We start from the raw sequence: 25,750 nt of genomic DNA, 5'->3' as shown, positions 1-25,750 counted from the left end.
TAGGGTCAAATCCCACTCCCATCCCCAACCCTCTTATAATCCTTTCATGGCTTAAAAGCCTAGAGAGCAATGTCATTCTTCAGGGCCATGGTTTATTTAGCCTGTTCCTGAATGTATGGAGTCCCATTGCACATAACAGAGCTGCCTTGTCAAATCAGTCATGAGAAGCCACCTCTCACTGCTATTAGATGAGCTCACTGTCTACTCCCACGTGGGCCAGATCATGGACCACATGGAAGACTCGTCTCTTCTACCTGATAGCCTCTCCTTCCTAGTTTGTATCTGGTGAACTGGGAAATAGCAAGGTTCCCCACAGAAAGAACCACCCTGGCTTGGAACATGGATGAACAGATTTCGAGACTGGGTCCTAGCATTTGCTCTTGCATCAGTTATGGATGCAGGCTGTGCAGAGCTTTGCCTCTTCTTGGGAGAGGATTATGTCTCTCTGATTCCTTACTGTATCAGGAGGCTGTGCACATTAATAAAACTCATGCCCATAAAAGAAATCTCCCTGTATTTTTAGAATTATTATTACTTAACTTGAGTTCTTTGTTTTTCAGCCTCTAAAGCATGAGAGATGTGGGCTGTCACTTGGGAAAATTTCGACATCTTCCCTCATTGCTTTGGCAGGCAAAATTTCGTTTGAGTACTTGGTTCGATACCAATTTGGCATTTCGGCATGAAATAGGTACTCTTCAGAGGTTCTTAAAAGAAAACACATTTTAAACAAATTGTGGGACCTTCCTAAGAAGGATGGGTCAGGGCAAGCTTTATCCCTTCCACATGCTCCCCTCCCCCAGTTAATCCAGGAATCACATCAGAATGAACCAGGAACACAAATGCTCTTGGGCAGCAGATGAGGAAACCCAGCAGCAGGGCCCTGGGTGGCAACAACAAGGAAAAGAGGTTGAGATGGGGTGGGAGGTAGAAATGGGGAGAGAAACAGAAAAGAACCACGGCAAAAAGGAAGTTTGACGAAATAGTTTTTCTTCTTTGTTTATTTTTCCACTAAGCATAATATATGATGTGCTTAAATTGTACTTGTAAGAAGTGTTTCCTCTCTGTCTTTTTTCTGAAACCAAGATGAAAGGAAAACAAGATTTTAGGCAGAAATGATGATCATTAAATTCAAAAGGGTAAGGAAGTACCTTCACAGTGCCATGCTTATGTTCTTTCTTTTATCTTCTGGGGAAAGTTCAGTCGCAAAGGCTTTGCCAAGCGCATTGTTAATTTGCTGGAAGGTGGGAGTGAAAGTAACACAGACCCTAATTATTATGATTGTTATTATTTTATGTTTACATAGTGCCTCTGCTCCAAGGTACCTAAGATTAGGGAAGATGTAGGAGGAGAGATGTGGTTTGGTGCTCGTCATCAATCTGCTGTTAACAGCCACTTAAAAAATCCTCTGTGATTAATGACAAAATGAATGAAACTGTTGAGTGAGTGCACAGATAGTACAATATGTATTGAGTGGGCAAATGTTAAGTGAAAGGAAAAAATGCAAAACGTCATACCGTCTGTACAAGGATTTTCCTGTAGCAGTTGCATTGCAGTAAAATTGCTTGGATGAAGATGCATTCTACTGAGAGGTAGGAAAACATTTTTATGTGAATAAAAGCAAGATCTTACTTAAAAGTAAAGTTGGTGGTACTTCTGTTTTCTGCTTTTGCTGTGTTATTTGATGAAGCGAGGCTCAAGCCTCTCATACTGCAAGAAGCTAGGAAAAAATGTCTTTAAGCTGTGAGGTGCTTGTATAATTTGAAAATATGATTATGTGCATGTGTTCATATTTTATGACTTGGATAATCTGAAAATTAATTTGCTTTGTCAATGCTTCCTGGATTAGAATTCCACTATTTGGTCCCTACCCTAGGTAAGACATTGTTTGCAAATCGTGCTACTTGTGAGATGTTGCAGTGGTTGCTAAGGCATTTAAGGTACTGATGAAAGTAAAATGGTTGTCATGGTGACTGATAAAAATAAATGTTGAAAATGCCCTGGGTTCTTTCTTTTCCAGTCTACTAAAGAAAATTGAGCGGGAAACATGGAGGGAGAGTGGCGTTTCGTTAATTGCCACTGTAACTCGTCTAATGGAGAGGTTGTTAGATTACAGGTAAGCCGAATCCTGTGTTTTCCAGATATGCTGTGCTCCAGTTAGAAAATCTAATAGTGAGAACGCTATCAATATCCCACATGAATTAATCACTCAGAGAATTAATAACCAGACCATGGAATCATTTGCAGTAAAGTAATGGACTTCTAATAAGAGTTTTTGTTCTAGTTTCTTTTGTTCTGGTTTCTTTTGTTCCATCTTTTAAAAAATGTTTATTTGATGACAGTTCTTTCAAACTCTTGGTGAAGTAAGAGGGTTCTTAGTTTCCTTTATTAAAAGCATCTTTTGTTGTTGTTGTATTTAGACTGACCCAATGGTACCAATAGACTGACCATTTTAGGGTGAAGACCATGTCGCAGAATTGAACAACTGTGTTTTTCTATTAAAAAAAAAAAGAGGGGGTGAAACTCACATTTGTCACTTTTTTTAAAGACATGATTATTTGGTTTTTAAGTTATCTAAATTCTTCAGGCAATTTATCCAACTAAAATGCATGGTATTTTGTTTTATTTTTAAGAATTAAACCCTCATTCTCATTATTGGAGATGGCCAGACTCACCATCAGCTTCTCACCCCACTTTAGGAGGTGCATAAAAACACACCTTCACTCCTTTGGATCCCTGAGTCCCTGTCCATTGAAAGGGAGCACTGCCTTAACTTGGAAGTAAAATTCAGCTCACGACAGAAACTGGGGCTCAGAGTCTTGGGCCCCCTAACCTGACAGTAGCCCCTGCAGCCTAAGGTCATTCATTTCCTTACCCGGAGCCTTTATCTGAACAGCAACTTGCAAACTGCCTCTGGTCTTATACAAGGCTCCTTCCCTCCCTAAGCCCCCCATCCTCCCAAGAGAACGAATTATGTTTGCTCCTAGGAAGGAAGTTCTGAGTTCTGACTATTGCTTTTTTGTTTTTTTGTTTTGTTTTGTTTTTTTAGGGACTGCATGAAAATGGGAGAGGTAGATGGCAAAAAGATTGGCTGCACTGTTAGCCTTCTGGTTAGTAAGCTATTCCCTTTTTCCTCTTTATATCCTAGCAATTGTCTTTATCACAGAAATACTATTTTGTTTGTTTTTAATCCACAATGTGTTTTTATCTGAATGTTTCCTACAAGAATTGAGAAGTGATTTTGAAAGAAGCCTAGTGAGCTTTATGTTGAATTAAACCCCAGACAATTCTCAGCTCTGAGCCTTACAGAATGTCCCCACTGCATTCCTGACATCTTTGATAGCGATCTCTTAGGGATCCTAGAGTGACTGTCATGTCACTTTGCTGTGCCCATCTGGACTCTTGCTGCTCTCCTGGGAAAGAGTACGACATGGAGGTCTTTTTACTTCTGTGTAGACAGTTTCTTTCTGTCCTTTCCATTCCTTGCAGAACAGAATCCTTGCAGATTCCACAATCTCTTCTTTTATGAACAAATGATAGTCTTCTGTTTAACACAGTAATTTTCACTCTCTAGCTTCTTTGTAAATTGAATTCATAATGGAATGCCACTGTTGTTAAGGTATGGATTATAACTACAGTGACCAGGTAATCTATCACTCAAGTAAGGCAGTTTTGAAAATAAAATTAAATATCATGTAAGGATAACAGAATAAATCAGAACTGCCTTGGACAAACCAAAATGTATATAAAATGTCAGAGAACTAATTATTAAATATGATGATAGTTTCTTCACAGGGCAAAAGAAGAACATTTAAACATGCGTTTTTCATATTGTAATGAAGGGTAGGTTTTAGTGTTTTTGATAATTTCCTTTGATCAGATTTGAAATACAGAAAGATAGGATTGCTTCCAATTCTAAATTTGCAAATATCATGTTTGCTTTTTTCCTATATCTTCAAAATAAATTAGCTTCATCCTCTAAGTTATTGCACAGACACTCATCTTATTCAGAATTTAAATTCTCTTGTCTTATTTTTCTCTACTTCCTTGTAGCTTGAAATTTTGTTTTGCTCTCACTTTGATTATCTTGCTTAGCTCATTTTCAGTCTTTCTGTTTCATTTTGCTTTGTTTATTTCCCTCACAGTCCCTCTTCAAAGCTCAGAACTTTCGCTTTCTCGTAATGATTGTCTTTTGTTCTTTTTCCTAATTTCTTTTCTTGCCTTGCTGTTCTTCATCTCTGAGCATATGAATATGTCCTTTCCCACACCCACCACTTCCATCTCATTTTGAATTTAATTGTTATATCTCCACCTCCACTATCAGTAGCTAAAAATAGTGGGACCTGAAGGTGCTCCATCGTGTAACATCTTGTTCACATATTTTGTACTTTCTTCCTTAATTTTTGTCATCAACCCAGCAGTGACCTCTGGACCATCAGCCCTACCCTATATTGGCTAAAATTTGCTTCTCCTCTTTGCATTCGCATTTCTAACCTTGAACATAGTCATTCCCAGTCTTAAATCTCCAATGTGTTTTTCCCCGGTGCCTTGCAGGCTGTTGCAGCCTCTCACTGTGCCCACCCCTAACTCCTCAGCCAGGCCTTCCAGGTCCCTGTTTGTACACCTCTGTTGTATGCGAATAGCCAACGACTCCATAAGCCTTCGCTATTCTCAGTTTGTCTCCTTAGCCTAGCTCTTCCCCAACTCCAGGCACAAGCTCTCTTAAGTTGCCTCAAAGGAGAGCCTTTTTCTTTTTCCAAGAGAATCCTCTTCCATTGTCTCCATCGGCTTTCAGAAATACCTTCCTTTTGGAGATGAACAAATGTAGACCCTAGATTCATCTTCACAATTCATGGAACAGATCATTCCCTGAGATGAAATAATTCTCTGCCCTACATGAGCTAACTCTAGTTTCCCAGGAGGAAAAAGCCACCGTCTTAATAATTTCAGTGGCCACATCAGTATCACTTGAGACAAAGAGTATATCCTGATTGCTTTGTCCTGACCAAAATAGTCCCTATATAAAATGTTAACATTTCGAAAGCTATTCTAATTTTAAGCTAGCACAAAAAATGCTTATCATTAAAGGACCAAATCTATCACTTTGAAGCTAACCTTTTTAGCTTCTACTCCAGATGGAAGGTTCTTGATGTTTTCTAGCAGCAATATGGTTCTCTCCAGCTACTCACTTCCTCTCTGAAAGATCAGTTGCAGATTGATCATCCCCAGCAGCATTCTGGCTTCCCTTACAAGATCAGAGTTGAAGTCTAAGGTTAAATTGGTAAAAATGCATAATAATCTTTGATATGACTAATACTAGGAAATGTAATTATTGTTTTGTTCTTTGTGTCACAAGTGTTTGCCAGACGTGAAAAATTCTCATCTGTTGACTGAAGAGACTTTTTTTTAAAAAAGAACTATTCATTTACAATTAATAGTTTATTTTGTTCTCAAAGAAAGCTGTTTCTTACCAGAAAGCTATTAGAGCAAATCATCCTTTAATAATGTAAAAGCCTGCTGTGGGGTTGTTAGACTTGTGTTTATGGTACAACAATTCTTGCTAATTAAAATCATTTTGGTTATAATAAGAGAGATGTGACTAGCATTATTTACTTAGCAATTTAAAGAATACCAAGATCTACAGGAGACAAGAGGATAATAGGGAGGTTAGATGATATAAATTGGAAGAAAATATTTTCTATGATGCATTCAACTTAATGTCAGGGTCTCAGGGTTAGGCCTTAGATTGAAGCAGGGACACCTGTAGTAAGGAGCAGAAAGTGCATTTGATAGAAAGTCCTTGGACTTCAAGCCTAGGTACAATTTAAGCAGCCACATTGGCTGGTTTGGTCCATTGCCAAACTCTGTGTAGCTAATAAGCTTCAAAATTTTTTAGAATTCCTCCTTAGAAAAGCTTGACTCCTTCAAGTCAACAGCTGTAGTTCTTCCATTTATCCCCTCACTTTCCCTTTTCCACATGCCAAATAGCATCAGTCTCTTTTCAAAATAACAATAACCACAAGTAATAATAGTGGTTGACCGTCTTAAGCCAGGATTTCATAATGTACAATAATCTGCTCACTGAAAGTGCCTCATTTGGAGACTCACAACATCACGTTTTTTCAAGACTCCACATTCACATGTGCCTCCTGCTATGTTTACTAAGTTCAGTTAGGACTAATATGCTTTCTAATGTGATGAAGGCATAGCTGTGGCTATTGATAAGTATGCCTTTAAAATGCCAACATAATGTGTCCGAGTACATCAAAATTGAATTTTTGATAACTAATGTTCAGGTATTTTAGAGAAGCTTAGTAAGATCCAGACAATTTTTAAAAAGTAAATAAAATTTTTAATAAGCATGCCCATATACTAATTTGAAATAAATGTCTTGTTATTAGACCCTTTATGTTTTGAACATAAACATTTAAAGTCTTCCAAAAGTAAGAAACGCGGAATAAAGACTTAACTACTAAAGAGCATTTTCATTTACCCTCTTTGATGTGATAATTCAGGAAAAAAAAATTTTCTACTCATCCTTTCCTATCTATCTTAAAAACCTTTTTCCTTAGAGGAAAATATGTTTGAAGTTTTAAATAAGTGATTATCAGTCATCAAATTTAACATGTTAATCGGTATTTTGAATATTTGTAGTTGAACAGGCAGATTGTCCACTGACAATTAAACTTACAAAAAATATTGAAAAGTAACAAAAGAAATATGAATCAGTGGTAATAACACATCCGAGAGCTACCAGCTTATCCAATAATTGCTAGGTAATGTTAAAGCCACACAATGTTGAATTGAAAATATGTCACTGGGCGTCCTTATTTAATTTTTTAAAAGATATTTATGTAGAAAAAAATGCATTAGTTCTCTTGGTTCAGCACATGGAACTTCAGAAGAATAAGAGGCAGCTATTTGTGGACCTGTTGAGGAACTACCCATGTACTCTTTTTCACAGAACTTCTATAAAACTGAGCTGAACAAAGAAGAAATGTATATACGCTACATCCATAAACTCTATGATCTGCATCTGAAAGCACAGAATTTCACAGGTAATTTTTGTTTTTCAGCCCAGACTGGGGGAACAGGATTGGGCACTGGTGTATAAAACATGAAAACTCCTCTGTGTTTTATAATTAGAGCTAAGGACTCAAGCATTTCTACTTTAAAATTGAAATTTATTTATAATTGGTTTTTATCTTTTAGTTCACCATTTTTATTTATCTATTGGCTTTTTGACTGTATCTTTTTGTATAGTTTTTTTAGAAGTAGCTCTTGGGATTACAAAATACATACCTAATATTCCCAATCTTCTTCGACTTAATGTTTTATCATGTCAAGTTAATACATGAACTTTACAACAATGTAGGATCTTTCTCTTCTCCCATTTATATTGTAGTCATGAAGTATATTACATCTATATGTATTGAAAATGCCGTCAGACAATGCCACAATTTTTGCTTTCAGTAGCCATACCTATTTTAAATAATGTAAGGGGATTAAAACATTATTATATATACTCCAATATTTACCATTTATGTTGCTTTTTTTCATTTCCTTTGTTTTCATATTCCTTCAACCTGAAAAATTTCCTTTAGTTTCTTTTAAAACAGGTTTATTGGTAGAGAAATTCTTAGATTTTTCTTCATCTGAGAATGTTTCTATTTTACCTTCATACTTTAAGGGTATATTTGCTGGATATGGAGTTCTAGGCTGTCACACACATTTGTTTTATATCTGCCTGCACAGATAAAGGGTGAGTTCCTTGAGGATAGAGATGATGTTTTCGTCTTCTTACTCTTCTCAGGTCTTAGAATAGGACCTAAAAAGGTGAGAGTTAGTGTCACTAATGGATGTGCTCATTAATAAACGTTTAACACCTAAGGAGCAGATTTTCTCCTTTAATATTCTGAATCACTAAGGAAGTTTCAGGATCACTTCACACACATGTTCTGATGGTTTTGAATAATAGCCTAGGGTTAATTGGGCTGGTTGTGTTGTCTGAGTTTAAATAGTTAGTAGTCATTTTTTTAGAGCAACGATGAACCTAGTTTTTAACGTCTGTGGAAACAGTTTAGTAGACTTGTCTTATTTCAAAGTCAAAAACAAAAACAAAACAAGAAAGAAATGACAGAGCTGAGAACAAGCCCTTCTAGAGATATATCAGATATATTTTGATCCTTTGAACAAAGCCCAAATCTGTCTGATTATATTTCAGAAAATGATAAACCTTTTTTCTTTAATATATTTACTCAACTTGGAGTTTTTATGTTCCCAAAGTCATAAGAAATAAGTCCTTTTCTTGTGAAACATTTCATTCTTCTTTCTTACGTCCACATTTTTGTGTGTCCTTAGGGACAGTGAATTTGATGGGAAAACTTCCTATCTTGATAGGTTTCTTTTTAATTGACAATCTTTTTCAAGCCCTTTATGTCAGTGCCTTCCATATCTAATTCAGCTACCCTCTTCACTTGTGTTGTTTCTTTTCACATATTGGTATGCTAGCTGTAGTTTCACAAAATGATGGGATGAGAGGGCCCATATTTAATTGTGTAGTGTCTGAAACAGGTGTGATTTGTCGTCACACCTTCCCCTTGTCTCCATTTAGAGATTTCTCAGCTTCAGTGATAGCCTGTCAATGTCGCCTTCTTATCCCAGGCTTTTCCAGGAGCAGCTCACCTACACTTACTCTCCAGCTATCCCCTGGACCTTCCCAGGGCAAGCATGATTTGGAAAGCAGTCTAGAGATTGGTAATCCTTCATTGCCCTAAGCCACGTTCTATGGGAGCTGCAGGCAGGCTTCAGCTCTGTGCAATGCGTCCCTTAGCCCTACCCACCCTTTTGACTGTGAAATGAGCCTTTAGTCTCTAGGATATTTTCTGAGTGCTTAGGTGCACGGGAAGACACAAATGCAATTTGAATGACAAAGAAGGTGTCTCCTTAACTTGAATCCTTAAGAGAAAATAGGAGTTATTCAGAGGTTCATGATAGAATAGGCTATCGGGACCCTTAGGTATGAATCAGCATGGTTTGGAGGGGAAACACTGTCAGATGGCATGAGCAGAGAGTGTGGAAGGAGGAACAAAGATACATGCGAGGTTTTCTTTAGATTCTTGGCATGTATTATAAGCGAATGTGGGAAATTAAAGATCAGGAAATCATCTCAGGAAGTCTCAGAGAAAACCAGAAGGCTCTTTAGGATACAGCAGTGATAATCTGATTATTATAATTCTCATCCTCTCAGAAGCAGCCTTCCATGGCAGCCTGCATGGTAAAGTGTCCCTTCTGTTTCTGTGTCCTGCAGTAAGCTGACACCCTCTCTGAATACTGTCTCTGTCACCTTTGGTTTCCCCAAGACAGAGTTGGGCCAGTGCTCACCCAACAGAAGGTCTCTGTTGGGCAGGCTTCAAGGGCCTGGCTGCTCTAGATCGGGGTGTATCTTGCTTCATTCATTTGAAGCTGATGATGGGGTCAGGAGGCTCAGCAGTTACTGAAGCTTCTAGAAGAGACAGTGATAGGCTCCTTTTTCACCTGTACTACCTGGAGGAAATATGGGAAAATGCGAGTGTGGAGAGGTCGGCTGGCACCAGATCACAGATAGCGTTCTGTCACTTTAGGAAGTCTAAATTTATTCTATTAGTTACTGAGAGCCTTTGGTTGGTTTTAATTGGGGAAGCAATACAAACATTTGCATTAAAGGAAGATCATATTGATAATGGCACAAATTGAATGGAGGTGGGGATAAGAAACTGCTGGCAGGTTAAGTTAGGAATGCTTTTGCTGCAATAATCAAAGCCAGAAGATTGTATGAGCTCACCAAAAGGTAATTGGAAAGGAAAAAAAAAAGACCCGGAGCTCATGAATCACTGGACATCTGCACTTGAGGTAAGAGAAAAGGAATAGGCACCTCAGCCTTTCCTTGTTAGAACAATATATATTGAGGTGGCAAAATCGTAGTACTAGAACTTTGCATATTACCTTAATGCTTTATTTTTAGTTACTGTTAAGGCAAATCAATGAATAAAAAGAATTACTCATGATATTCATTGATATTTGATAAAAGTCTTTTAAGAGACATATAGGGATGGTAGTGAGATGGAGCAATAGAATATGGTTTGTCTACTTCATTTAGCATAGTGAATGAGTTGATTATTACAATGTTAGAGGAAAAATTATTATAGTTCTCTATCAATGACAATGAATTCTTGATCTTTTTGGCCATATTTATCATTCAGAAATAAAGACTTGCAGAATGCAATACTCTATTAAATATCACCTGTAAGTTAACGATGCTTAAATCTACAGGTCACCATTTCCACTATGTATACAGAAAATCACCCATTTATTTGTTTCCACAAGAAATCCAACTACACCAAACATGTAATGATCTCGGTAGCCTTTACTGAAGATTTGTGGGGCCAAACGGGTGGGAAGGGATGTCATATCGCACAGCCCACTAACAGATCCTTCCCGATTGCCCCACCACCCTCCCTTCTCTCTCCCACACACAAACATTCGCACCCCTCATCCAATACTTTTCTGCTCTCTCTAATCCCTCCTCTGTACTCAGCTACGCTCTGGCTTCTTTGCCCTCCCTGAATTCTGCCGACATCACCACCCTCCCTCATACACACGTTGCAAGTGTTTCAGCACTTTATTATCCAGAAGAAGTTAACTACCATTTTTTGTTTTCTTAGTGTGCCTTTTTAAAAGATACTTGTGGTCCCACCTCAAGGGACTTACCAGTGAACTCTTCTAGCAAACTAAGGCATGACTTCCCTACGTCTTTGAAGCAGATTAAACAAAACATCCTTAAACATTTTTATTATACTGGTCTCATACAGCAGGCATTGGTCCCCACTGTGCTGGGGAGAAGCACAGAATACAAGGAAGCAAAAAGATGAAACGCAAACCTCTTGACAGTCCCATCCTTTAGGGGAAGACATCATTCATTAACCTGCTGTTGATGATGTTCTGGACATTTTTATTCTATATAATGAAATTCAGAAAATAGTAATTTCTCCAATTTGCCTGAAGCTGACACCTTTTGAGAGGAGGCTGTCCGGGTCTGGTGTCAATCCGTTCCTTCCCACTTGACTTCCAGAGGCTGCGTACACTCTACTGTTGTATGATGAGCTGCTGGAGTGGTCGGATCGGCCACTCAGGGAGTTCCTCGCCTACCCCATGCAAACTGAATGGCAGCGCAAGGAGCAGCTGCACCTCACCATCATCCAGAATTTTGACCGAGGCAAAGTAAGTGGCCGCGCCTGACCCATGGTCCCTCTTCTATGGTGACTGGATTGATGCCACTTTTGCTTTTACTTCTACTTCATTGATGCCCACTTCCTTGAGCAGGGGGCCTCAAATTTTAATGGGTGTTTAATCATCCAAGAGCTGGTAACACATGCAGGTTCCCAGGCCCTGCCCCAAGGCATCCTGGTTTAGTAGGCCTGGCTTGGGGCCAGGGAGTCTGCACTTTTAACGAGGTCTTCAGGAGATTCTGATGGGGGTGAGCCTTGGACCACACCGTGAGAAGCATCGATCTAGCAGTTTTGACACCCAAGTATTTTAGTTTCTGAAAACTCATTATCACCCACCCTAAAATGGCAAGATATTCTGCCCTTTCCATTTTTTTTTCAGTAAAATAAGTGAAACTGAATTTGTTGAAAGAGCTTTGTGACACGCCACTATATGTTTATAGAGGCAATGGGATGTCATAAAATCTCACTGACTTAGTAAAGCCATTCAGCACATTACCTTGCCCTAACCCCTCTCCCTCTGCAGAGCCTTACTAGGCTCTTTGAAAAATAAAGAAATGTGACTCTGTCTACAGTTGTTTATTTGATTTAAACACTTGGATGCCTTGGTAATATGTGTCTGAGATTTAAATAATCTTCCAAATTGCCAGGGTTAAACAGTGGCTGTCATTTTTTTATAAGACATAATTGGGTACACCTGAAAATTTGATGCAAGGAAATTGCCTCTTTCATATCCTTTTTTATTATTTATCTAACTACACTGACGTATTATTATGTTAATAGAAAAAGAAATGCCTTTGTGCCCTTCTGGTGTAAAGCTTCCAATTGTAGGATAAACTGCTATAAAATCTCTAGCTGTAAAAATTGGCCCATTCCCATGAATTTTTTCTAGGTTAGGGAGTGGCAAACTCTGGCCCATGGACCAAATGTTTTTTAATAGCCCACAAGCTAGGAATTTCTTTAATATATTTTTTTTCTTTTACATTTTAAAATGGTAGAAAGAAATAAAAAGAGAAAGAATATTTTATGGCATGTGAAAACTACATAAAATTTGTATTTCAGTGTTCGCAGATAAAGTTTTATTGAAACAAGCTATACTCAGTCATGTCTGTGGCTACATTTGAACTGCAATGGCAGAGTTGAGTAGTTGTGACAAATACTGTATAGTCTGCAAGCCTAAAACATTTCTTGTCTGGCCCTTTGCAGAAGTTTGCCAACCCCTTTCACTAGATCAAAGAATCTTTGCATTTCTGTTGAAAGTAATCAGCCAGGTTGTACACTCATAATTTGTGAGTGCAGTTTTGCCAGGCAAGGATTCCTGAATGCCAGTTGAGGATAATTGAGCCTCAGGGGTCAGTGGTAATTCCCCCCTCAGCACTGAGGGTCTGTTTAAATTCATGTATTTGGCCACTGTGAAACTATAGTTATTTCAAGAAGATAATTCAGAAATGACGCCAGAAGTATAATTTTTGTACCCTATGTTAATAGCTGATATGGTGGATTATCATTTTCATCTTTCTGAAGATTTTTAACATGTTGCATATCACATGGTGTTTTCCTGCTCAATATTGGGCCAATACTAATAAAGATACACTACGAAGATTAAGGAGTAAGACTTGATGGTCTGAAAACAGTTGTGTCAGGACCTCTGGCTGTGAGCTAAATGTGGAATCATTCTGTTTATATCATCCATTCATCCGCAGTGTTGGGAGAATGGCATTATCTTGTGCCGGAAGATTGCCGAGCAGTACGAGAGTTATTACGACTACAGAAACCTGAGCAAGATGAGGGTAATGTACCTAGCTGTATCCTAATTAGGCCATGGGATCCCTTGATGGACTAGCTTTCCAGTGGGGTTCTCTGAAATTAACTTCGTGGCCATCTTGATACGTCTTGCAGAAACCTTTTTTAAGATAAGTGTTTCTTTCCTCTGAAACATGCTCTGCTATTTAGGAGGAGAAATAGCAGCTTGATCTGTGCGGTGCTTTTGATTAATATACGAAAAGTAAGCCCTTGATCTATTTTAAAACACCACATCAATAAATAACACACAGTCTAATCCAGGATTAGGACTTTCAATTTATTGTGAAAAGTTGCCATACTGTTGGAAGAGCCTTCCCCTTGTACACAAATCTCTGTAATAGTATATCACTCTTGGTCCCATAGTCTGCAAAACAAAATAGCATAAATGGGCAGCTGATCCATTTTTAAATAATTTGGGGCCAAATTTTATGGGTTTGACACTCTTTCACTTCAGATATATATTTGTATTCACTAAAGCAAAGCCTTAGTATTCAAAAGCTCAAGGAATTTAGTATTTTGCATTCATGAACCAAATATTTTATACCTTCTTTGCTTTTGGGTTCCAACAGCTCTCTTCCTCCCCATGCCCTCCCCCACTGCCCTCCAAGTCCTTATTCCCTAGAGTCATGAGTATTTTGTGTCATCTTATAATAAACAAGGTCCTTACAAGTGCTTAAGCTGTTTAGGGTTTCTGCAGTTGGATCATCGGCTTTTCAATATTTAAAAAAAAAGATTATGATCTTGCCTTTTAATGTTGAGGTAGCTATTTAAGAGATGAAATCCTACACCTTTAACAGCTCATAAAACCCCTTATGCCACAAGTAGCTTATTCAACTGGCCCTGTACTTACGGCATAGTATTTTCTGTCAGTAGTTCAATATTTGTCCTGCCGAAAACCAAAGAAGAAAACCTTCTTTTACTTTCAGTCCATCATGCCAGCTTTGGCAGGCACTGCAGTTTTATATGAAAATATTACTATGCTTCTCTTGGCATCCTGTCCCCTTAACCAAAGTGGCATTACAATGTTTACCTGTGAGAGCCCTTGGGTACCATAGTCACTATGAATTTTATAAACCCAAAGCAGTACACTTCAAGTTAACTACTCTTTCGGGTGCTGTTACTGGGGCGGGGGGAGGAAGGGAGAAGCTTCAAATGAAATGTTAATCTTTCTCTAGAAACCCTGGGGATGATAATATCATGAATGGGAAGCCATACGTTTTATATGCCTCATAGTTTTAACATTGTCAAAGACACACTAAGAGCTTCCAGCACAGACAGCACTTTTCACTATGGCCTTCTTTGTATCTCTGACCAACCTGAGCAAGGTTACTCCTTCCAAACGTCCTGAATTTACATGTGCCAGATAGAAGCAAATCCACAGGTGAGGGCATCTTGCACCAGAATTCTCCAGGAAGATTTTGTTTCTAGTAGTTCATTTTAATTTTTATTTAACTGTGAAAAAACATTTCCCGGATATACTCTGTGTACATAGAAATGATATTCTCTGTCGAGAACACTTGAGAACAGGCGTCGGCAAACCCCAGCATGTGGGCTTGGCAGCTCTGAATAGCTGTTACAGACACTGTAAGGCCCGCAAAGCCTAAAATATTTACTCTTTGGCCGTTTACAGAATAGTTTTGCCAGTCCCTTCCTTAAAGTATAAAAGGGAGACAAACCCCTTTGTCTTCCCCACAAACTAAGTTAAAATGATGTTCTCATTTATATAAAAGAAATCTCTTCTCTACAATGGTAGAGCTAAACAATGAGATGACATGTTTAGAGCTTCTCCTCTGCTATCCTAGATGATGGAAGCTTCTTTATATGACAAAATTATGGACCAGCAACGTCTTGAACCAGAGTTCTTCAGAGTTGGATTTTATGGGAAAAAATTTCCATTTTTCTTAAGAGTAAGTAATCTACTATTTAATTTGCTTCCAAACCTCTTATACAGATACCCCATACAAAAAAACTATAAGATGTTAATGATGTTGTATCCTTTTAAGACATGGAATAGCATCATGAGACTTTTTTAACCTTTGGTTTTGCAAATGCCATACTGATCTCGAATGCCTTGTTTTGAATAATTTCCAAGTTATCAAACAGTCTGTCCCCCTCTATGTTTACTACAGATTTTTTAGGAACAGTCTTTGACAGTTAAGATTGTTTTCTGTGTGTGGTTGTCACTATTATTTTGAGTCTGCGCTTTCCATTTGAGCTAGCAGAAGAGAAAAAAACGGCGGGCATTGCAGGGGGCGGTGGGATGCTGGCCACAGAAAACGCAGCACTTTCACATCACACGGACACTCCACCTCCAGAGTCACTGGAAGAGTATTGTTTGGCTTATTTGACTATTTTGTGAAAAGATAAATATCACCCAGCAAACAGATCCAATTTATCACTCTTATAAAGTACTTCTGCAAAGGAAAATTCTCTGGATGTTCTCAACACCTGTTAGATAATAAAATATTAGACTCCATCTCCCCATTTTTCACACTGGTGCTGAGTAGATACGTTTGGATATTTCTTGGCTACTTCAGTATGTAACATCTTCCTTGTATAAAAACACTGATAGAAAGAGGAAATCTACCTCCCCAAGCAACAGTGACTCCTCCCTCATCACAACTTTAAATCTCAGCATAGAAATACTTTGGTATTTGTGTTACCCAAAATTTTTCTTTGAGTGTGCCAACACACACACACACATATATATATATAGGAGGGCTGTATTTGGGAGAGAAAAGAGAAGAGAAAGATTTTATTTCAAAGGTCAAATTTATTTAACAACCATTAAATTTATTTAATAACCTTTCAGAATGAAAGCTGAAATTAATATATAAACATATATCCCATAATATTGATATGTATTGGTATCTTAATTAATACTAATATATAAAAATACTTCAATAACATATATTAATATATACCCCAAAATATCCAAGCATCATAGGCAAAGGTTCATTTTAGTAACACATGGAACAAACACTCCAATGATAGGCTGATATTTTCTTTAATTGATTGAAATGACCAAGTATTTGGCTACCACATAGACAGTGTTACATCTCCTTGTGGCTCTAAGAGCAAATCCATACAGTGTGATCACAAAGCTGGACTAGCAGCTGGCCCTGCCTAAAGACAGGGAAGCCTGATTCTGGGTCAAAATCATTGGCAAATTCAGACTAGGAAGGTGAATTTAAGACTAAGCATTGACAGTGGACATGCTAGGATGGAGCTGTCATCAGCACCCCCAAAGGGTACACATGACATGAGTCCAGCTTTGGAGTGGTGGACATTCTAGAGCTGTTAGCAGCATTGAGGGCTGGAGACCCCACAGTACAGATCAGACTTGACTGTGCTGCTCTAAGGCCCCTTTTGCAGGCACAAAATCTTGCAAAGTAAAAAATTATCTTTTCTTCCACACCATGTCCAGAGCTGGCTGCATGCAAGTTACAGGGAGTAGAGACTATATTTTTTGAGGCCCATGAAAATGATTTAATTTCTTTTAAAAATCAGAAGAAAAAAATGAACTTTTAGGTTGAATAGAGTGTTATAAACTATTGTATGTTGTATAACTATGTATTATATAATATTGATATTGACATTCATCTTTATACCAAACTAGTCATACAATATAAATTTTAATATTTTTGGTGGTGGATGGAACCCACCAAGGCAAAGCTACCTAGGGCCCACAAAACTTAGAATGCAGCCCTAATCAACCCCTGAGTTTGCCTAACCCTAGATATCTGATTAGTGCATAATGTTAATTAAAAGCGTAAAGTTAAGGGTGCACAGGTAGTTCAGCAGTAGAATTCTCTCCTGCCATGCAGGAGACCCGGTTTGATTCTCAGCCCATGCACCCAAAAAAAAAGAAGTGTATAGTTAAAAAATTGGAAGTACCTTAAGACCCAAAATTTCAAAGGGCAGTAAGCAAATTAGAAAACGTCATCAGCTAATAGAATTTTCTTAAGTTAATTAGAATGAATCTTTCTATAGATCATCTTTTAAAACCACCTTTTCTGAATATAAATGGAATATCCTTCCAAATGAAAGGGAAGGCTCACCCTCTGTTGGTTTCTAAAGGACACTGCATTCTTCAGAATCATGGCACTAGACCTATTCAGAAATCACATTCCATTCTGTTTTTCCACTTAAAAACAAACAGCATAAAAGGCTTTCTCTCATGGTTTGATCAAATGCAAAAATAATGTTTAAAGCTCAAAGAAATTAATACATATACTTGTCGGCTCTAAGTCATTTGTTTATCCTAATATAGAAAAAGGGTAACTATGGAGTATTGTCAGATGTGACCCAGCAATTCTACTCCTAATTATATACCTAAGAGAAATGAAAACATAGATCCACAAAAAAAAAAAAAAGAAAACCTGCATACAAACATTCACAACAGCATTATTCATAATAGCCAAAAAGTAAAAACAACCCAAATAAATGTCCATCAAATGGTGTATGGATTAACAAAAAGGGTATTTCGATACAATGGTATCTTATTTGGCAGTCAGAAGGAATGAAGTACTGATAACATGCTAAAACATGGATGAACCTTGAAAACTTTATGCCAAGTGAAGAAAGATGCAAAAGGCCAAAGATTGTATGACCTCCATCTATATGCATTGGTCAGAGTGGGCAAATCCATAGAAACAGAACGTACATCAGTGGTTGCCAGGGGCTGGACGCAGAGAGAATGGGGATTGACCGCTAATGGGCACAGGGTTTCCTTCTGAGGTGATGAAAATTGTTCTGAAATTCGATAGTGGTCATGGTCACACAACTCTGTGAAGGTACTAAAAGCCACTGGGGGCAAAAAAACATGGTTACATAGAAGCATTATTTAAAAATGTTTCAGTTATTATGACCTTCAGATATTCATTTAGGAACTCCTGTATTATGCTGGGGGGGGATGTACTATATTTTATTAAGCAAATGAATTATATTTTGAGTAGAATAAAACATTAAAGCTTCAGAAGGTATAACTTTTCAAGAAATAACATAGAATTGTTTGGGCTCCTGAATAAGTAAAGTCTGTGTGTTTTTTCAAAGAACCAGGATTTGTTTAGGGATTTGTGGGGGGTTATGGCAGGTTCTCAGAGCCCGATTCCCCCTACTTTTCCTCCAGGTGCTTTTTCTCAGCGCAAGCCTGAGCCCCTTGCCCACAGGTTGTTGCTAACTGCCTCACTTTGGCCCAGAGGTCTTCCTTTGAGCCTTTTATGTAATAATAGGACCCTCTTAATGCGGAGAAATACTGACAACTCTGGGCCGTAACTCCCCCCACGTACCAACCACTCTTTCTTTAAGATCTCGCGTGCCTGAAGTCCCACAAAGTCCCCTGGTCCTGATAGCTCCTAGTGGTTTATTCCGGACTTATCAGGCTAGGTTCAGGGTAGACAGAGCTCAGGCCTTCAAATCAGAGCAGAGTTTGAATATCTACACAGTAGCATGTATCTTGGACAAAGTACTTAATGACTTTGAGCCTCCATTCCCCAAAAAATGGAGCAGAGGGAGGGGGTGATGCCCTCTCAAGTGTATGAGGAGTGCATAAGCTATGTGGAGAATGCCTAGTCAATGTCTGTGCTCAACAACTGTCATTATCACCGAACTGTCGGGAAGATTTCTCTCATATGTAATTAGTTAGGTACTTTTTGGAAACCTACCCATCTTTCCAGCTCTCTGGCCTACCTGAGGATAACCTTCATCATTCTTATCTGAATGAGAGTCCTGACCCACAGAGAACACTTACATATGTATATATATGTATTTTTTTTTTTAATAAAAGTAGACAAAAATATGTTCAAAATTTAACAAAGCCCTAGAAATCCTCAGTCTTAGCCTTGGTCTGTTAACAGGACTCCTGGCTACAAGAAGCTGAGCTGATTATGCCAGGGAAGCTTCCTGTGCCAGCCTTTCTGAGAGCTGGAATACAGAAGGGCTCAGTTTTCTTTTGGTGTGGGCGCCTGGCACTGAAAGTGTTACGGCTGATCTCTGTGGCCTTTTGAAAGAATGCAGTAAAATGCATTTTCAAAGACTGCCTTTACTTTCTTGTCCTCCAAACTGAACTTATCCACGTGAGTTAGATAACATATTTATAAAACTTTAAACTTTAACACGTGCTCGTTAACATTTAGAGGGAACGCTTTGTTTTATACTTGGGTGCTTTAAGAATCAGATACTTCTTTGCACCTTATGCTGAGTGAACTCAGAGAGGCTCTTGCCACTGGATCATTTTAAAACAGCGGAGAGTGAAGTTCATGGTCTTCACCCTACATCTATAATATTTGGGCAAATTTTTCACAGTGTTTCAGTGTAATTTTTTTGTTACAGTGTATTGATGTGGGGCATGTGGCCATGTCCTGCCAGCGACATATTTTTGGCTTTCCTGTGAAACTAATACTTTGATTAATATTAATAAGAATTAATGTGTAAAATCAATTATATAGTCATACTTTTTTTTTTTTTTTGGTTTCACCTTCAGAACAAGGAGTTTGTGTGTCGAGGGCATGACTACGAGAGGTTGGAGGCTTTCCAGCAGAGGATGCTGAATGAGTTCCCACATGCCATCGCCATGCAGCATGCCAACCAGCCCGACGAGACCATCTTCCAGGCTGAAGCTCAGTGTATCCACCTCTGCAGGAGGGCGGGATTCCAGTTAGGTCGCACCAGCCATTAGCCACGGAGAACTTTTGTTCAAGGTTGATCGGCCACTGGTCCTTCCATAAAAGCCATGTTCTTATGCTCCCTCTTTCTCATAATCTCAATTTAGCTCCTTCTGAACAGAATTTAATTGTTCTCCATTTTTTAATCACCACATCAGTTGAAAAGAAATCCCTTAAAGATTGGGTTGATTTTTTTTTCCGTTTTAATTGTTCTGTATCTCAACTCTTCTTTTAAAGCTCTCTTTGTTATTTCCCTTAGAATCATTCTTCTCTGTCATATTCTGTTGAAACTTCAAGGAAATCATAGCATTTTGTTTACTGGTGCACATTATTTATCCCTTTTTGCCCTGATATTTTTCTTCTGGAATGCAAAAGACAAGAGAAAGATACTAGGGTATCTTTTGGAGGCCTTGGCATCTTGAAACAACCTATATACTTGCCATTCCCAATGTCTACAACTGAAATCACTCAACGGAAATTACTGAAGAGTTAGGGACAAAGAAAATTCACCCCACACTCCTTTCTGAATTCCTCTGCTTCCTCCTGGAAACCAATGGTCTTAATGAAGCCCTGAAGTTCCCATTGATAATTATTATGGATACCATTTCAAAACAGAAACCAAAATGCAAGAGAATCAAGAAATTACATAAGGAAAAATATTTTGCTCTCCTTTTTTGAATGAGAAGAGAGGAAATATGTAAATATAATACCTTTTTTTTCATTTTTTATTGTAACGTATATATATTAAAAAGGAACACTTTTCAAAGTACATTTATTTTAACAAGTAGTTATAGAACAGATTTCAAAGTTTGGTATGGGTTACAATTCCACCATTTCAGGTTTTTCCTTCTAGCTGCTGCTGTAAGAGACTGGAGACCTAAAGGAATATCAGTATAATGATTTAGTAGTCATACTCTTTCGTTCAATCCTAGCCCCTCTGTTATAACTTCTCCTTCTTCTATGATTCTTCTCCCAGTCATTAGGGATATTCAGGCTGTGCCTATTCTGAGTTTTTCATGTGGAAAAAGGTTGTCAACAGTATGAGATTGAGGGATGGAACTGGTTGATGTTCTTAGATTGACACCTCTGGGTTTCAGGACTTATCTGACCTAGGAACCATCCGATGGTTTTAGGTTTCTGAAAAGTAAACTTAGTATGTCCAACTTTCGTAGGATCTCAGGTAGAACCCTGGGTGTTCTTTAGGGTTAACAGGAATGATGTTGCTTGCGGGTTGGCAAACCACGGTATTAACAATATCTAGCTGAAGCTTACCTAAGAGTAGCCTCCAGAATAGCTTCTCAATTCTAGTTGAACTCTCTTAGCCACTGATACCTTATTCTGTTACATTTCTTTCCCCCCTTTTGGTTGATCTCAGCCCAGCCAGGCTCATCCCTGCCAGTCGTGTCCCATTTTACCAGAAAGACTCATACCCCTGGACGTCATGTCCCTCATAGGGGGAGGGTATGATACACTTTTAACACAATATTTTTGAAGTCGCAACTACAATGAAACACTGTGTATCAGTTCAAGATTTGCAACAGTGACTACTGCAGATGTTGGGAAACTGGGGCGTGAAAGGTCATACATATAAATAAAAATGGACATACATGAATTAAAGATAAGTGTGTCTCCTGACCAAGGATTAGGATTAATCTAATTTTGAGTACCTGAGATCGAAGCCATTCCCACTATCACCACAAAATTAGTGTTCTATAAATTCACAGGCCGTATACATTTAAACCTCCTACTTTGTCAGAATTATCTAGCTCAAGACCTGTAGTTTAAGAAATGATTCACTGTGAACTGAATTTTTGGCAACTTAGTGGCAGTTTTTAAAATTACTTCAACCCAAATGGAAACTCCAGATTGTTACCCATCCTCTTTTCTCTGCCACAGCTCAGCTCCAGCCAGACCTCCAGGAGTTTGCCAAATCGAGTTCCTCCTTGACTCTTTAATCATAGATTTGCAGATATATGCCGTGACTCCCATTCCAGAGAGCCAGGAGGTCCTGCAGAGAGAGGGCGTTCCAGACAACATCAAAAGTTTCTATAAAGTGAATCACATCTGGAAATTCCGCTATGACAGACCATTTCATAAAGGAACTAAAGATAAAGAGAATGAATTCAAGGTACCATGCAGCTCTTATTTCATACTGTCTCCTCAAATAGTCTATAAGCTTTTCGAGAGCAAGACTCCTAGTAATTATTTACTCAGAATAGGATAATGTGACAAAACCAGAAGGGATTGTAGAAACCATCTGATCCAAAGGTTCTCAAACTCATCTGTGTATTACAGTGAAATGGGAGACTTTCCAATCAAGCCACCTTGGGGACCCCAGCCCACGAATTAAGACTCTGTAGCTCTGGAAGGAAGCCCCAAATAAGCTTTTTGTTGTCCTAATGCCAGTGGTCTTAATGCCAGCCTCTGAGAATTCTTGATTAAGCCCAGTCCTCTTATTCATTCATTTTGAACCATTGTAGGATCCTCAGGATGTTAATTCTCAGACATCATGGCATACAATAAGTAAAGAATATTTAATGAATAAGGAGAAAGAGGGTTCCTGAGACAGAACAGTTGGTTGGGTGGTCTGCTGGTCTGGTGGGAAAGTGTTGTGCTATCTTTTATTGCCTTTTCTTGTTAGAACAGTGTGTAATTCGAACTTCTGAGAGGGCCCAATGTAAAGGCAAATTTTGGACTCTATCACATGTTGAGTTTTCTGTTCCAAGTAGTTTTACAATAAATATGCCTCGCTAATCCAGAGCTCCCTCAGCAAAGAAAGGATGAGATTTCTTTTACCCCACTAGAGGAAAGAGGTAGGATTGTTCAGCAAATAAATTATAGTCTGTCCTTTCCTTGACAGTAGTGACATAGTAAGACCAAACATATCCCAAGTTAAAGTTTCAATAATGCAGAACAAACTTTCTGTGAATTGGTTTAGCTTCTTTTATCACAGATATTGTCCTCTTAAACTGGAAAACATTCTCTAAACTGGAAAACAGCTCTGCCTAAGTGTCAGTTCCCAGTGCTCCCAGCATTAACTCCGGGAATTATTTGCATCAAAGAGATCAAAAAGGGAAGCCGTGATAGTTTTCATAGGGCTGAGTAATCAAACCTGTGCAAAGTTTGATTTGTTAAATATTGAGGTAGATAAACCATTGGAAACCACTTTTGGGGATGTTATTGAAAAGATCCATGATCTTTTTCTAGCCCTTCCTAGATACTTATATTTTTCTTTTTACCCTTCAATTAAAGATCTAGTTAGTTCATTATATAGTTCTCCTAGCAATTACTTCCAGTGAATAAGAAGTCAGAGATTCCCTGGATTCAGGCAGTTGGCTTTCTCTCTAAGTCACATGCTCATTCCCAGCACTAGAACCCACATCTGACTCCTTCTCTATTGCTGCTTCCATTGCACCACATTTCCTCCTGGCCGTCACTAAATATTTGTCAGTGGGAGTGAGAGTTCTCTTAAAAAAAAAAAAATCTGGCCTCCTTATTTCTATGCTTCCAACCTTCAGAGGGTCTTGCCATTTCCTGAAAAGCCAGCCAGGTTCCTCAGAATCTGGCTCCATACTGCCCCTCCGAAAGCCTTATCTCCACCACAGCCCACTCGCCCACCCTCCCTCCTTGCCCCAGCAGTGCTGAACTTCTCTCTTCACGGCTTGCCATGCCCTTTCATAAAGCGCTCCGTGTCTTTGTACGTGCTGCTTCCTGCCGCCTGCAGTGCTTCCTCCACTCTCTCCTGGCAAACTCCTACTCACTCTTCAAGAATTCAGCTCACGTGTCACCTCCCCTTGAGAAGTGCTGTCCTCCTCCCACAGGATGGCATGCGTGGCGGCTTCCTCCTCTCTTTCCCACAGCACCTTGATCATTCCTTGCTCTCAGCTCTTACTAATCTGCTTACCTCCCTGACCCTGGAACAGTGAACTCCTTTCAGGGACTCTGCCGTATTCATCCCAGTTCATCTTGGCTAGCACAAAGAAACTCTTCCATTTCCTGTTGTTGAATAAATGGCACCCTTTCAGGAATTTTCTAACGTTTATTAGCACTTTATTTGGTGATGCACTTTATTTAAATAAGAAAAACGAGGCATAGATGCAGAGACCTTGTTGACAAAAGAGAAACACACCAGCAGCAGCTCTTACCAAAGGCATCCATGGTTACATGTGCTGCTAGGGATGCTTGTGTCCTCTGCCAGGAGCCTGGCTCTGAAATATAGCTCCATCTGCATTACAGCAGTTCAGATGGGCAGGAGGGAGTAAGGCGCAGTGGATACAGCAATGGAGAAAAAGGCAGAAGTTCTAGTGCTGGCTGGGCTGATTAGCACACTGTAACTCTGAGCAGGTCACATGGCCTTTTTGAGGTTTGGTGTCTTCATCTTTAAAATAGAAAGATTGAGCTATGGAATTCCTAAAGTCCTTTTCCCCTTTTAGATTCTGTTGCTCTATTCCTTGTTGACTAGCTGATACTGTTACCCCTTCCAGGTAAAAATGCCTTGTCCTTTTGAAGTGAAGAGAATTTAAAGTAAAATTTAGAATTTTAGAGAAACAAATAATATAACATGATGGGCTTTTTTATTTTTAATATTTTTAGCTTGCTGTCTGAAGTAGGAGATCATTTATCATACAAAGATTAAAAAAAAAACTTCCAGACAATAGCCAATGGAATTATTAACATAAGCTTCAGCAATATCTTATTGCAGTAGCTTCATGAGTGTGAAGGGATTACTGAAGTGCTAGAATGAATACTAGAGAAAAGCTGAGAGAAATAAGCAAAACCTGGTAAAATTGAAGAGCAAACATTAGTCATAACTCGGTTCCTAGAAAGAAGGGTAACTTGGGGACTTAATATATTGTGTATTTTGCAGAGTCTCTGGGTGGAGAGGACATCCTTATACTTGGTGCAGAGTTTACCTGGAATTTCTCGCTGGTTTGAAGTGGAAAAGCGTGAAGTGGTAAGGATCACAGCTTATTCTCAAGTACTTTTTTCATCAGAGCTGCTCACCTGAACTCTTGCTGTATGTTAATTGCCTCTGCTTTGACTCACAGTTCCTGGAAGCATTCAGAGTGAGTTAGGGCATGTTTATGATATTGACCCTTACCTGGCCCATGAAGCTGAGCATTCAGTTGTCCTCGTCCACCCAGCCCCAGAAATTCCTTGAAAACTGCTGTGATCATAGCCTGGAAAGAACTCGGTCTGGCCCTTGAGTTAGAGGGACTGGAAATCCAGCTCCCCTAATGATTTTAGCTTTGTGACCTGCAGTGTCACATGTTACTTTATGTCAGGCCTAAGATCACAATTTAATCATCATATCAAGCTATGACCTATGTCCTTATCCCCAGTTTCACAATGTTTTAAATAATAAAAATATTTTTAATTCTGATAAGAATGCAAAAATCATTTTGAGTGGACAGTTCTTCGACATGAAGTGCATTGACAATCCTGTGTGACTTTTACTACTGTTTCCAGACTATTTTCATCATCCCAATCCAAAGCTGTCCTCTTTTAGCAATAGCTCCACATTCCCCGCTACCCTCACTCTTGGGGACCACTGTTCTTCTCTCTGTATCTATGAATTTGCTTATTCTAAGTATTTCATGTAAGAGAAATCTTACAATATATGTCCTTTTGTTCTGGCTTATTTTGTTCAACAGAATGTCTTCAGAGTTCATCTATATTGTAGCATGTACCAGCACTTCGCCTCTTATAACAGCGGAATACTATTCCCCTGTATGGATATATGGTTTTTAACAAGATGTTGAAAGTCTTTGCCAAAAGCTACATAGCAAGACGTTGAAAAAGGACAGATGTGAACCCAGACTTTTCTGACTCCAAATCCAGCTCCGTTAATCTCTTTTAGCCTCAGTGTCCTCTGGAGCATGGGGGCAACTGGAATTGCTGGGAGTGGAGTATCCATGCGTGGAGAGCCAGCACAATACCTGAAGCCCCGTGAGCCAGTGCAGTTACAGTCAGGCCTGAAAGGGTAGATTAATTTTACGGAGCCATCCTTGACTCAGTAAA

General features: G+C 38.8%; 1 protein-coding gene and 1 long non-coding RNA gene across 5 annotated transcripts in view; one reads left to right on the top strand and one right to left on the bottom strand.

The window, feature by feature from the left end:
* DOCK4 (dedicator of cytokinesis 4) overlaps window positions 1–25,750 on the top strand; it is a 468,183-nt gene that overhangs the window by 417,534 nt on the left and 24,899 nt on the right. For all 4 annotated transcript variants that reach the window (XM_077169893.1, XM_077169973.1, XM_077169724.1 and 1 more), the window contains exons 33-41: window positions 2,018–2,113; window positions 3,047–3,107; window positions 6,962–7,055; window positions 11,108–11,256; window positions 12,965–13,051; window positions 14,867–14,971; window positions 19,549–19,690; window positions 21,691–21,857; window positions 24,597–24,683. In XM_077169893.1, coding sequence (XP_077026008.1) covers window positions 2,018–2,113; window positions 3,047–3,107; window positions 6,962–7,055; window positions 11,108–11,256; window positions 12,965–13,051; window positions 14,867–14,971; window positions 19,549–19,690; window positions 21,691–21,857; window positions 24,597–24,683 — 988 coding nt within the window. The remainder of the gene's footprint in view (window positions 1–2,017; window positions 2,114–3,046; window positions 3,108–6,961; window positions 7,056–11,107; window positions 11,257–12,964; window positions 13,052–14,866; window positions 14,972–19,548; window positions 19,691–21,690; window positions 21,858–24,596; window positions 24,684–25,750) is intronic.
* On the bottom strand, window positions 13,322–25,132 carry LOC143691506 (uncharacterized). The gene is made up of 3 exons (XR_013179548.1): window positions 24,831–25,132; window positions 21,603–21,737; window positions 13,322–13,428 (listed from the first exon to the last, which is right to left on the bottom strand). It is a non-coding gene; the product is annotated as an uncharacterized LOC143691506 (long non-coding RNA).

This window comes from Tamandua tetradactyla, chromosome 1 (assembly GCF_023851605.1).
Source record: "Tamandua tetradactyla isolate mTamTet1 chromosome 1, mTamTet1.pri, whole genome shotgun sequence".
Lineage (NCBI taxonomy): Eukaryota > Metazoa > Chordata > Mammalia > Pilosa > Myrmecophagidae > Tamandua > Tamandua tetradactyla.
Note: the sequence above shows the minus strand (reverse complement) of the source record. Positions and strands in the feature narration are given on the sequence as shown.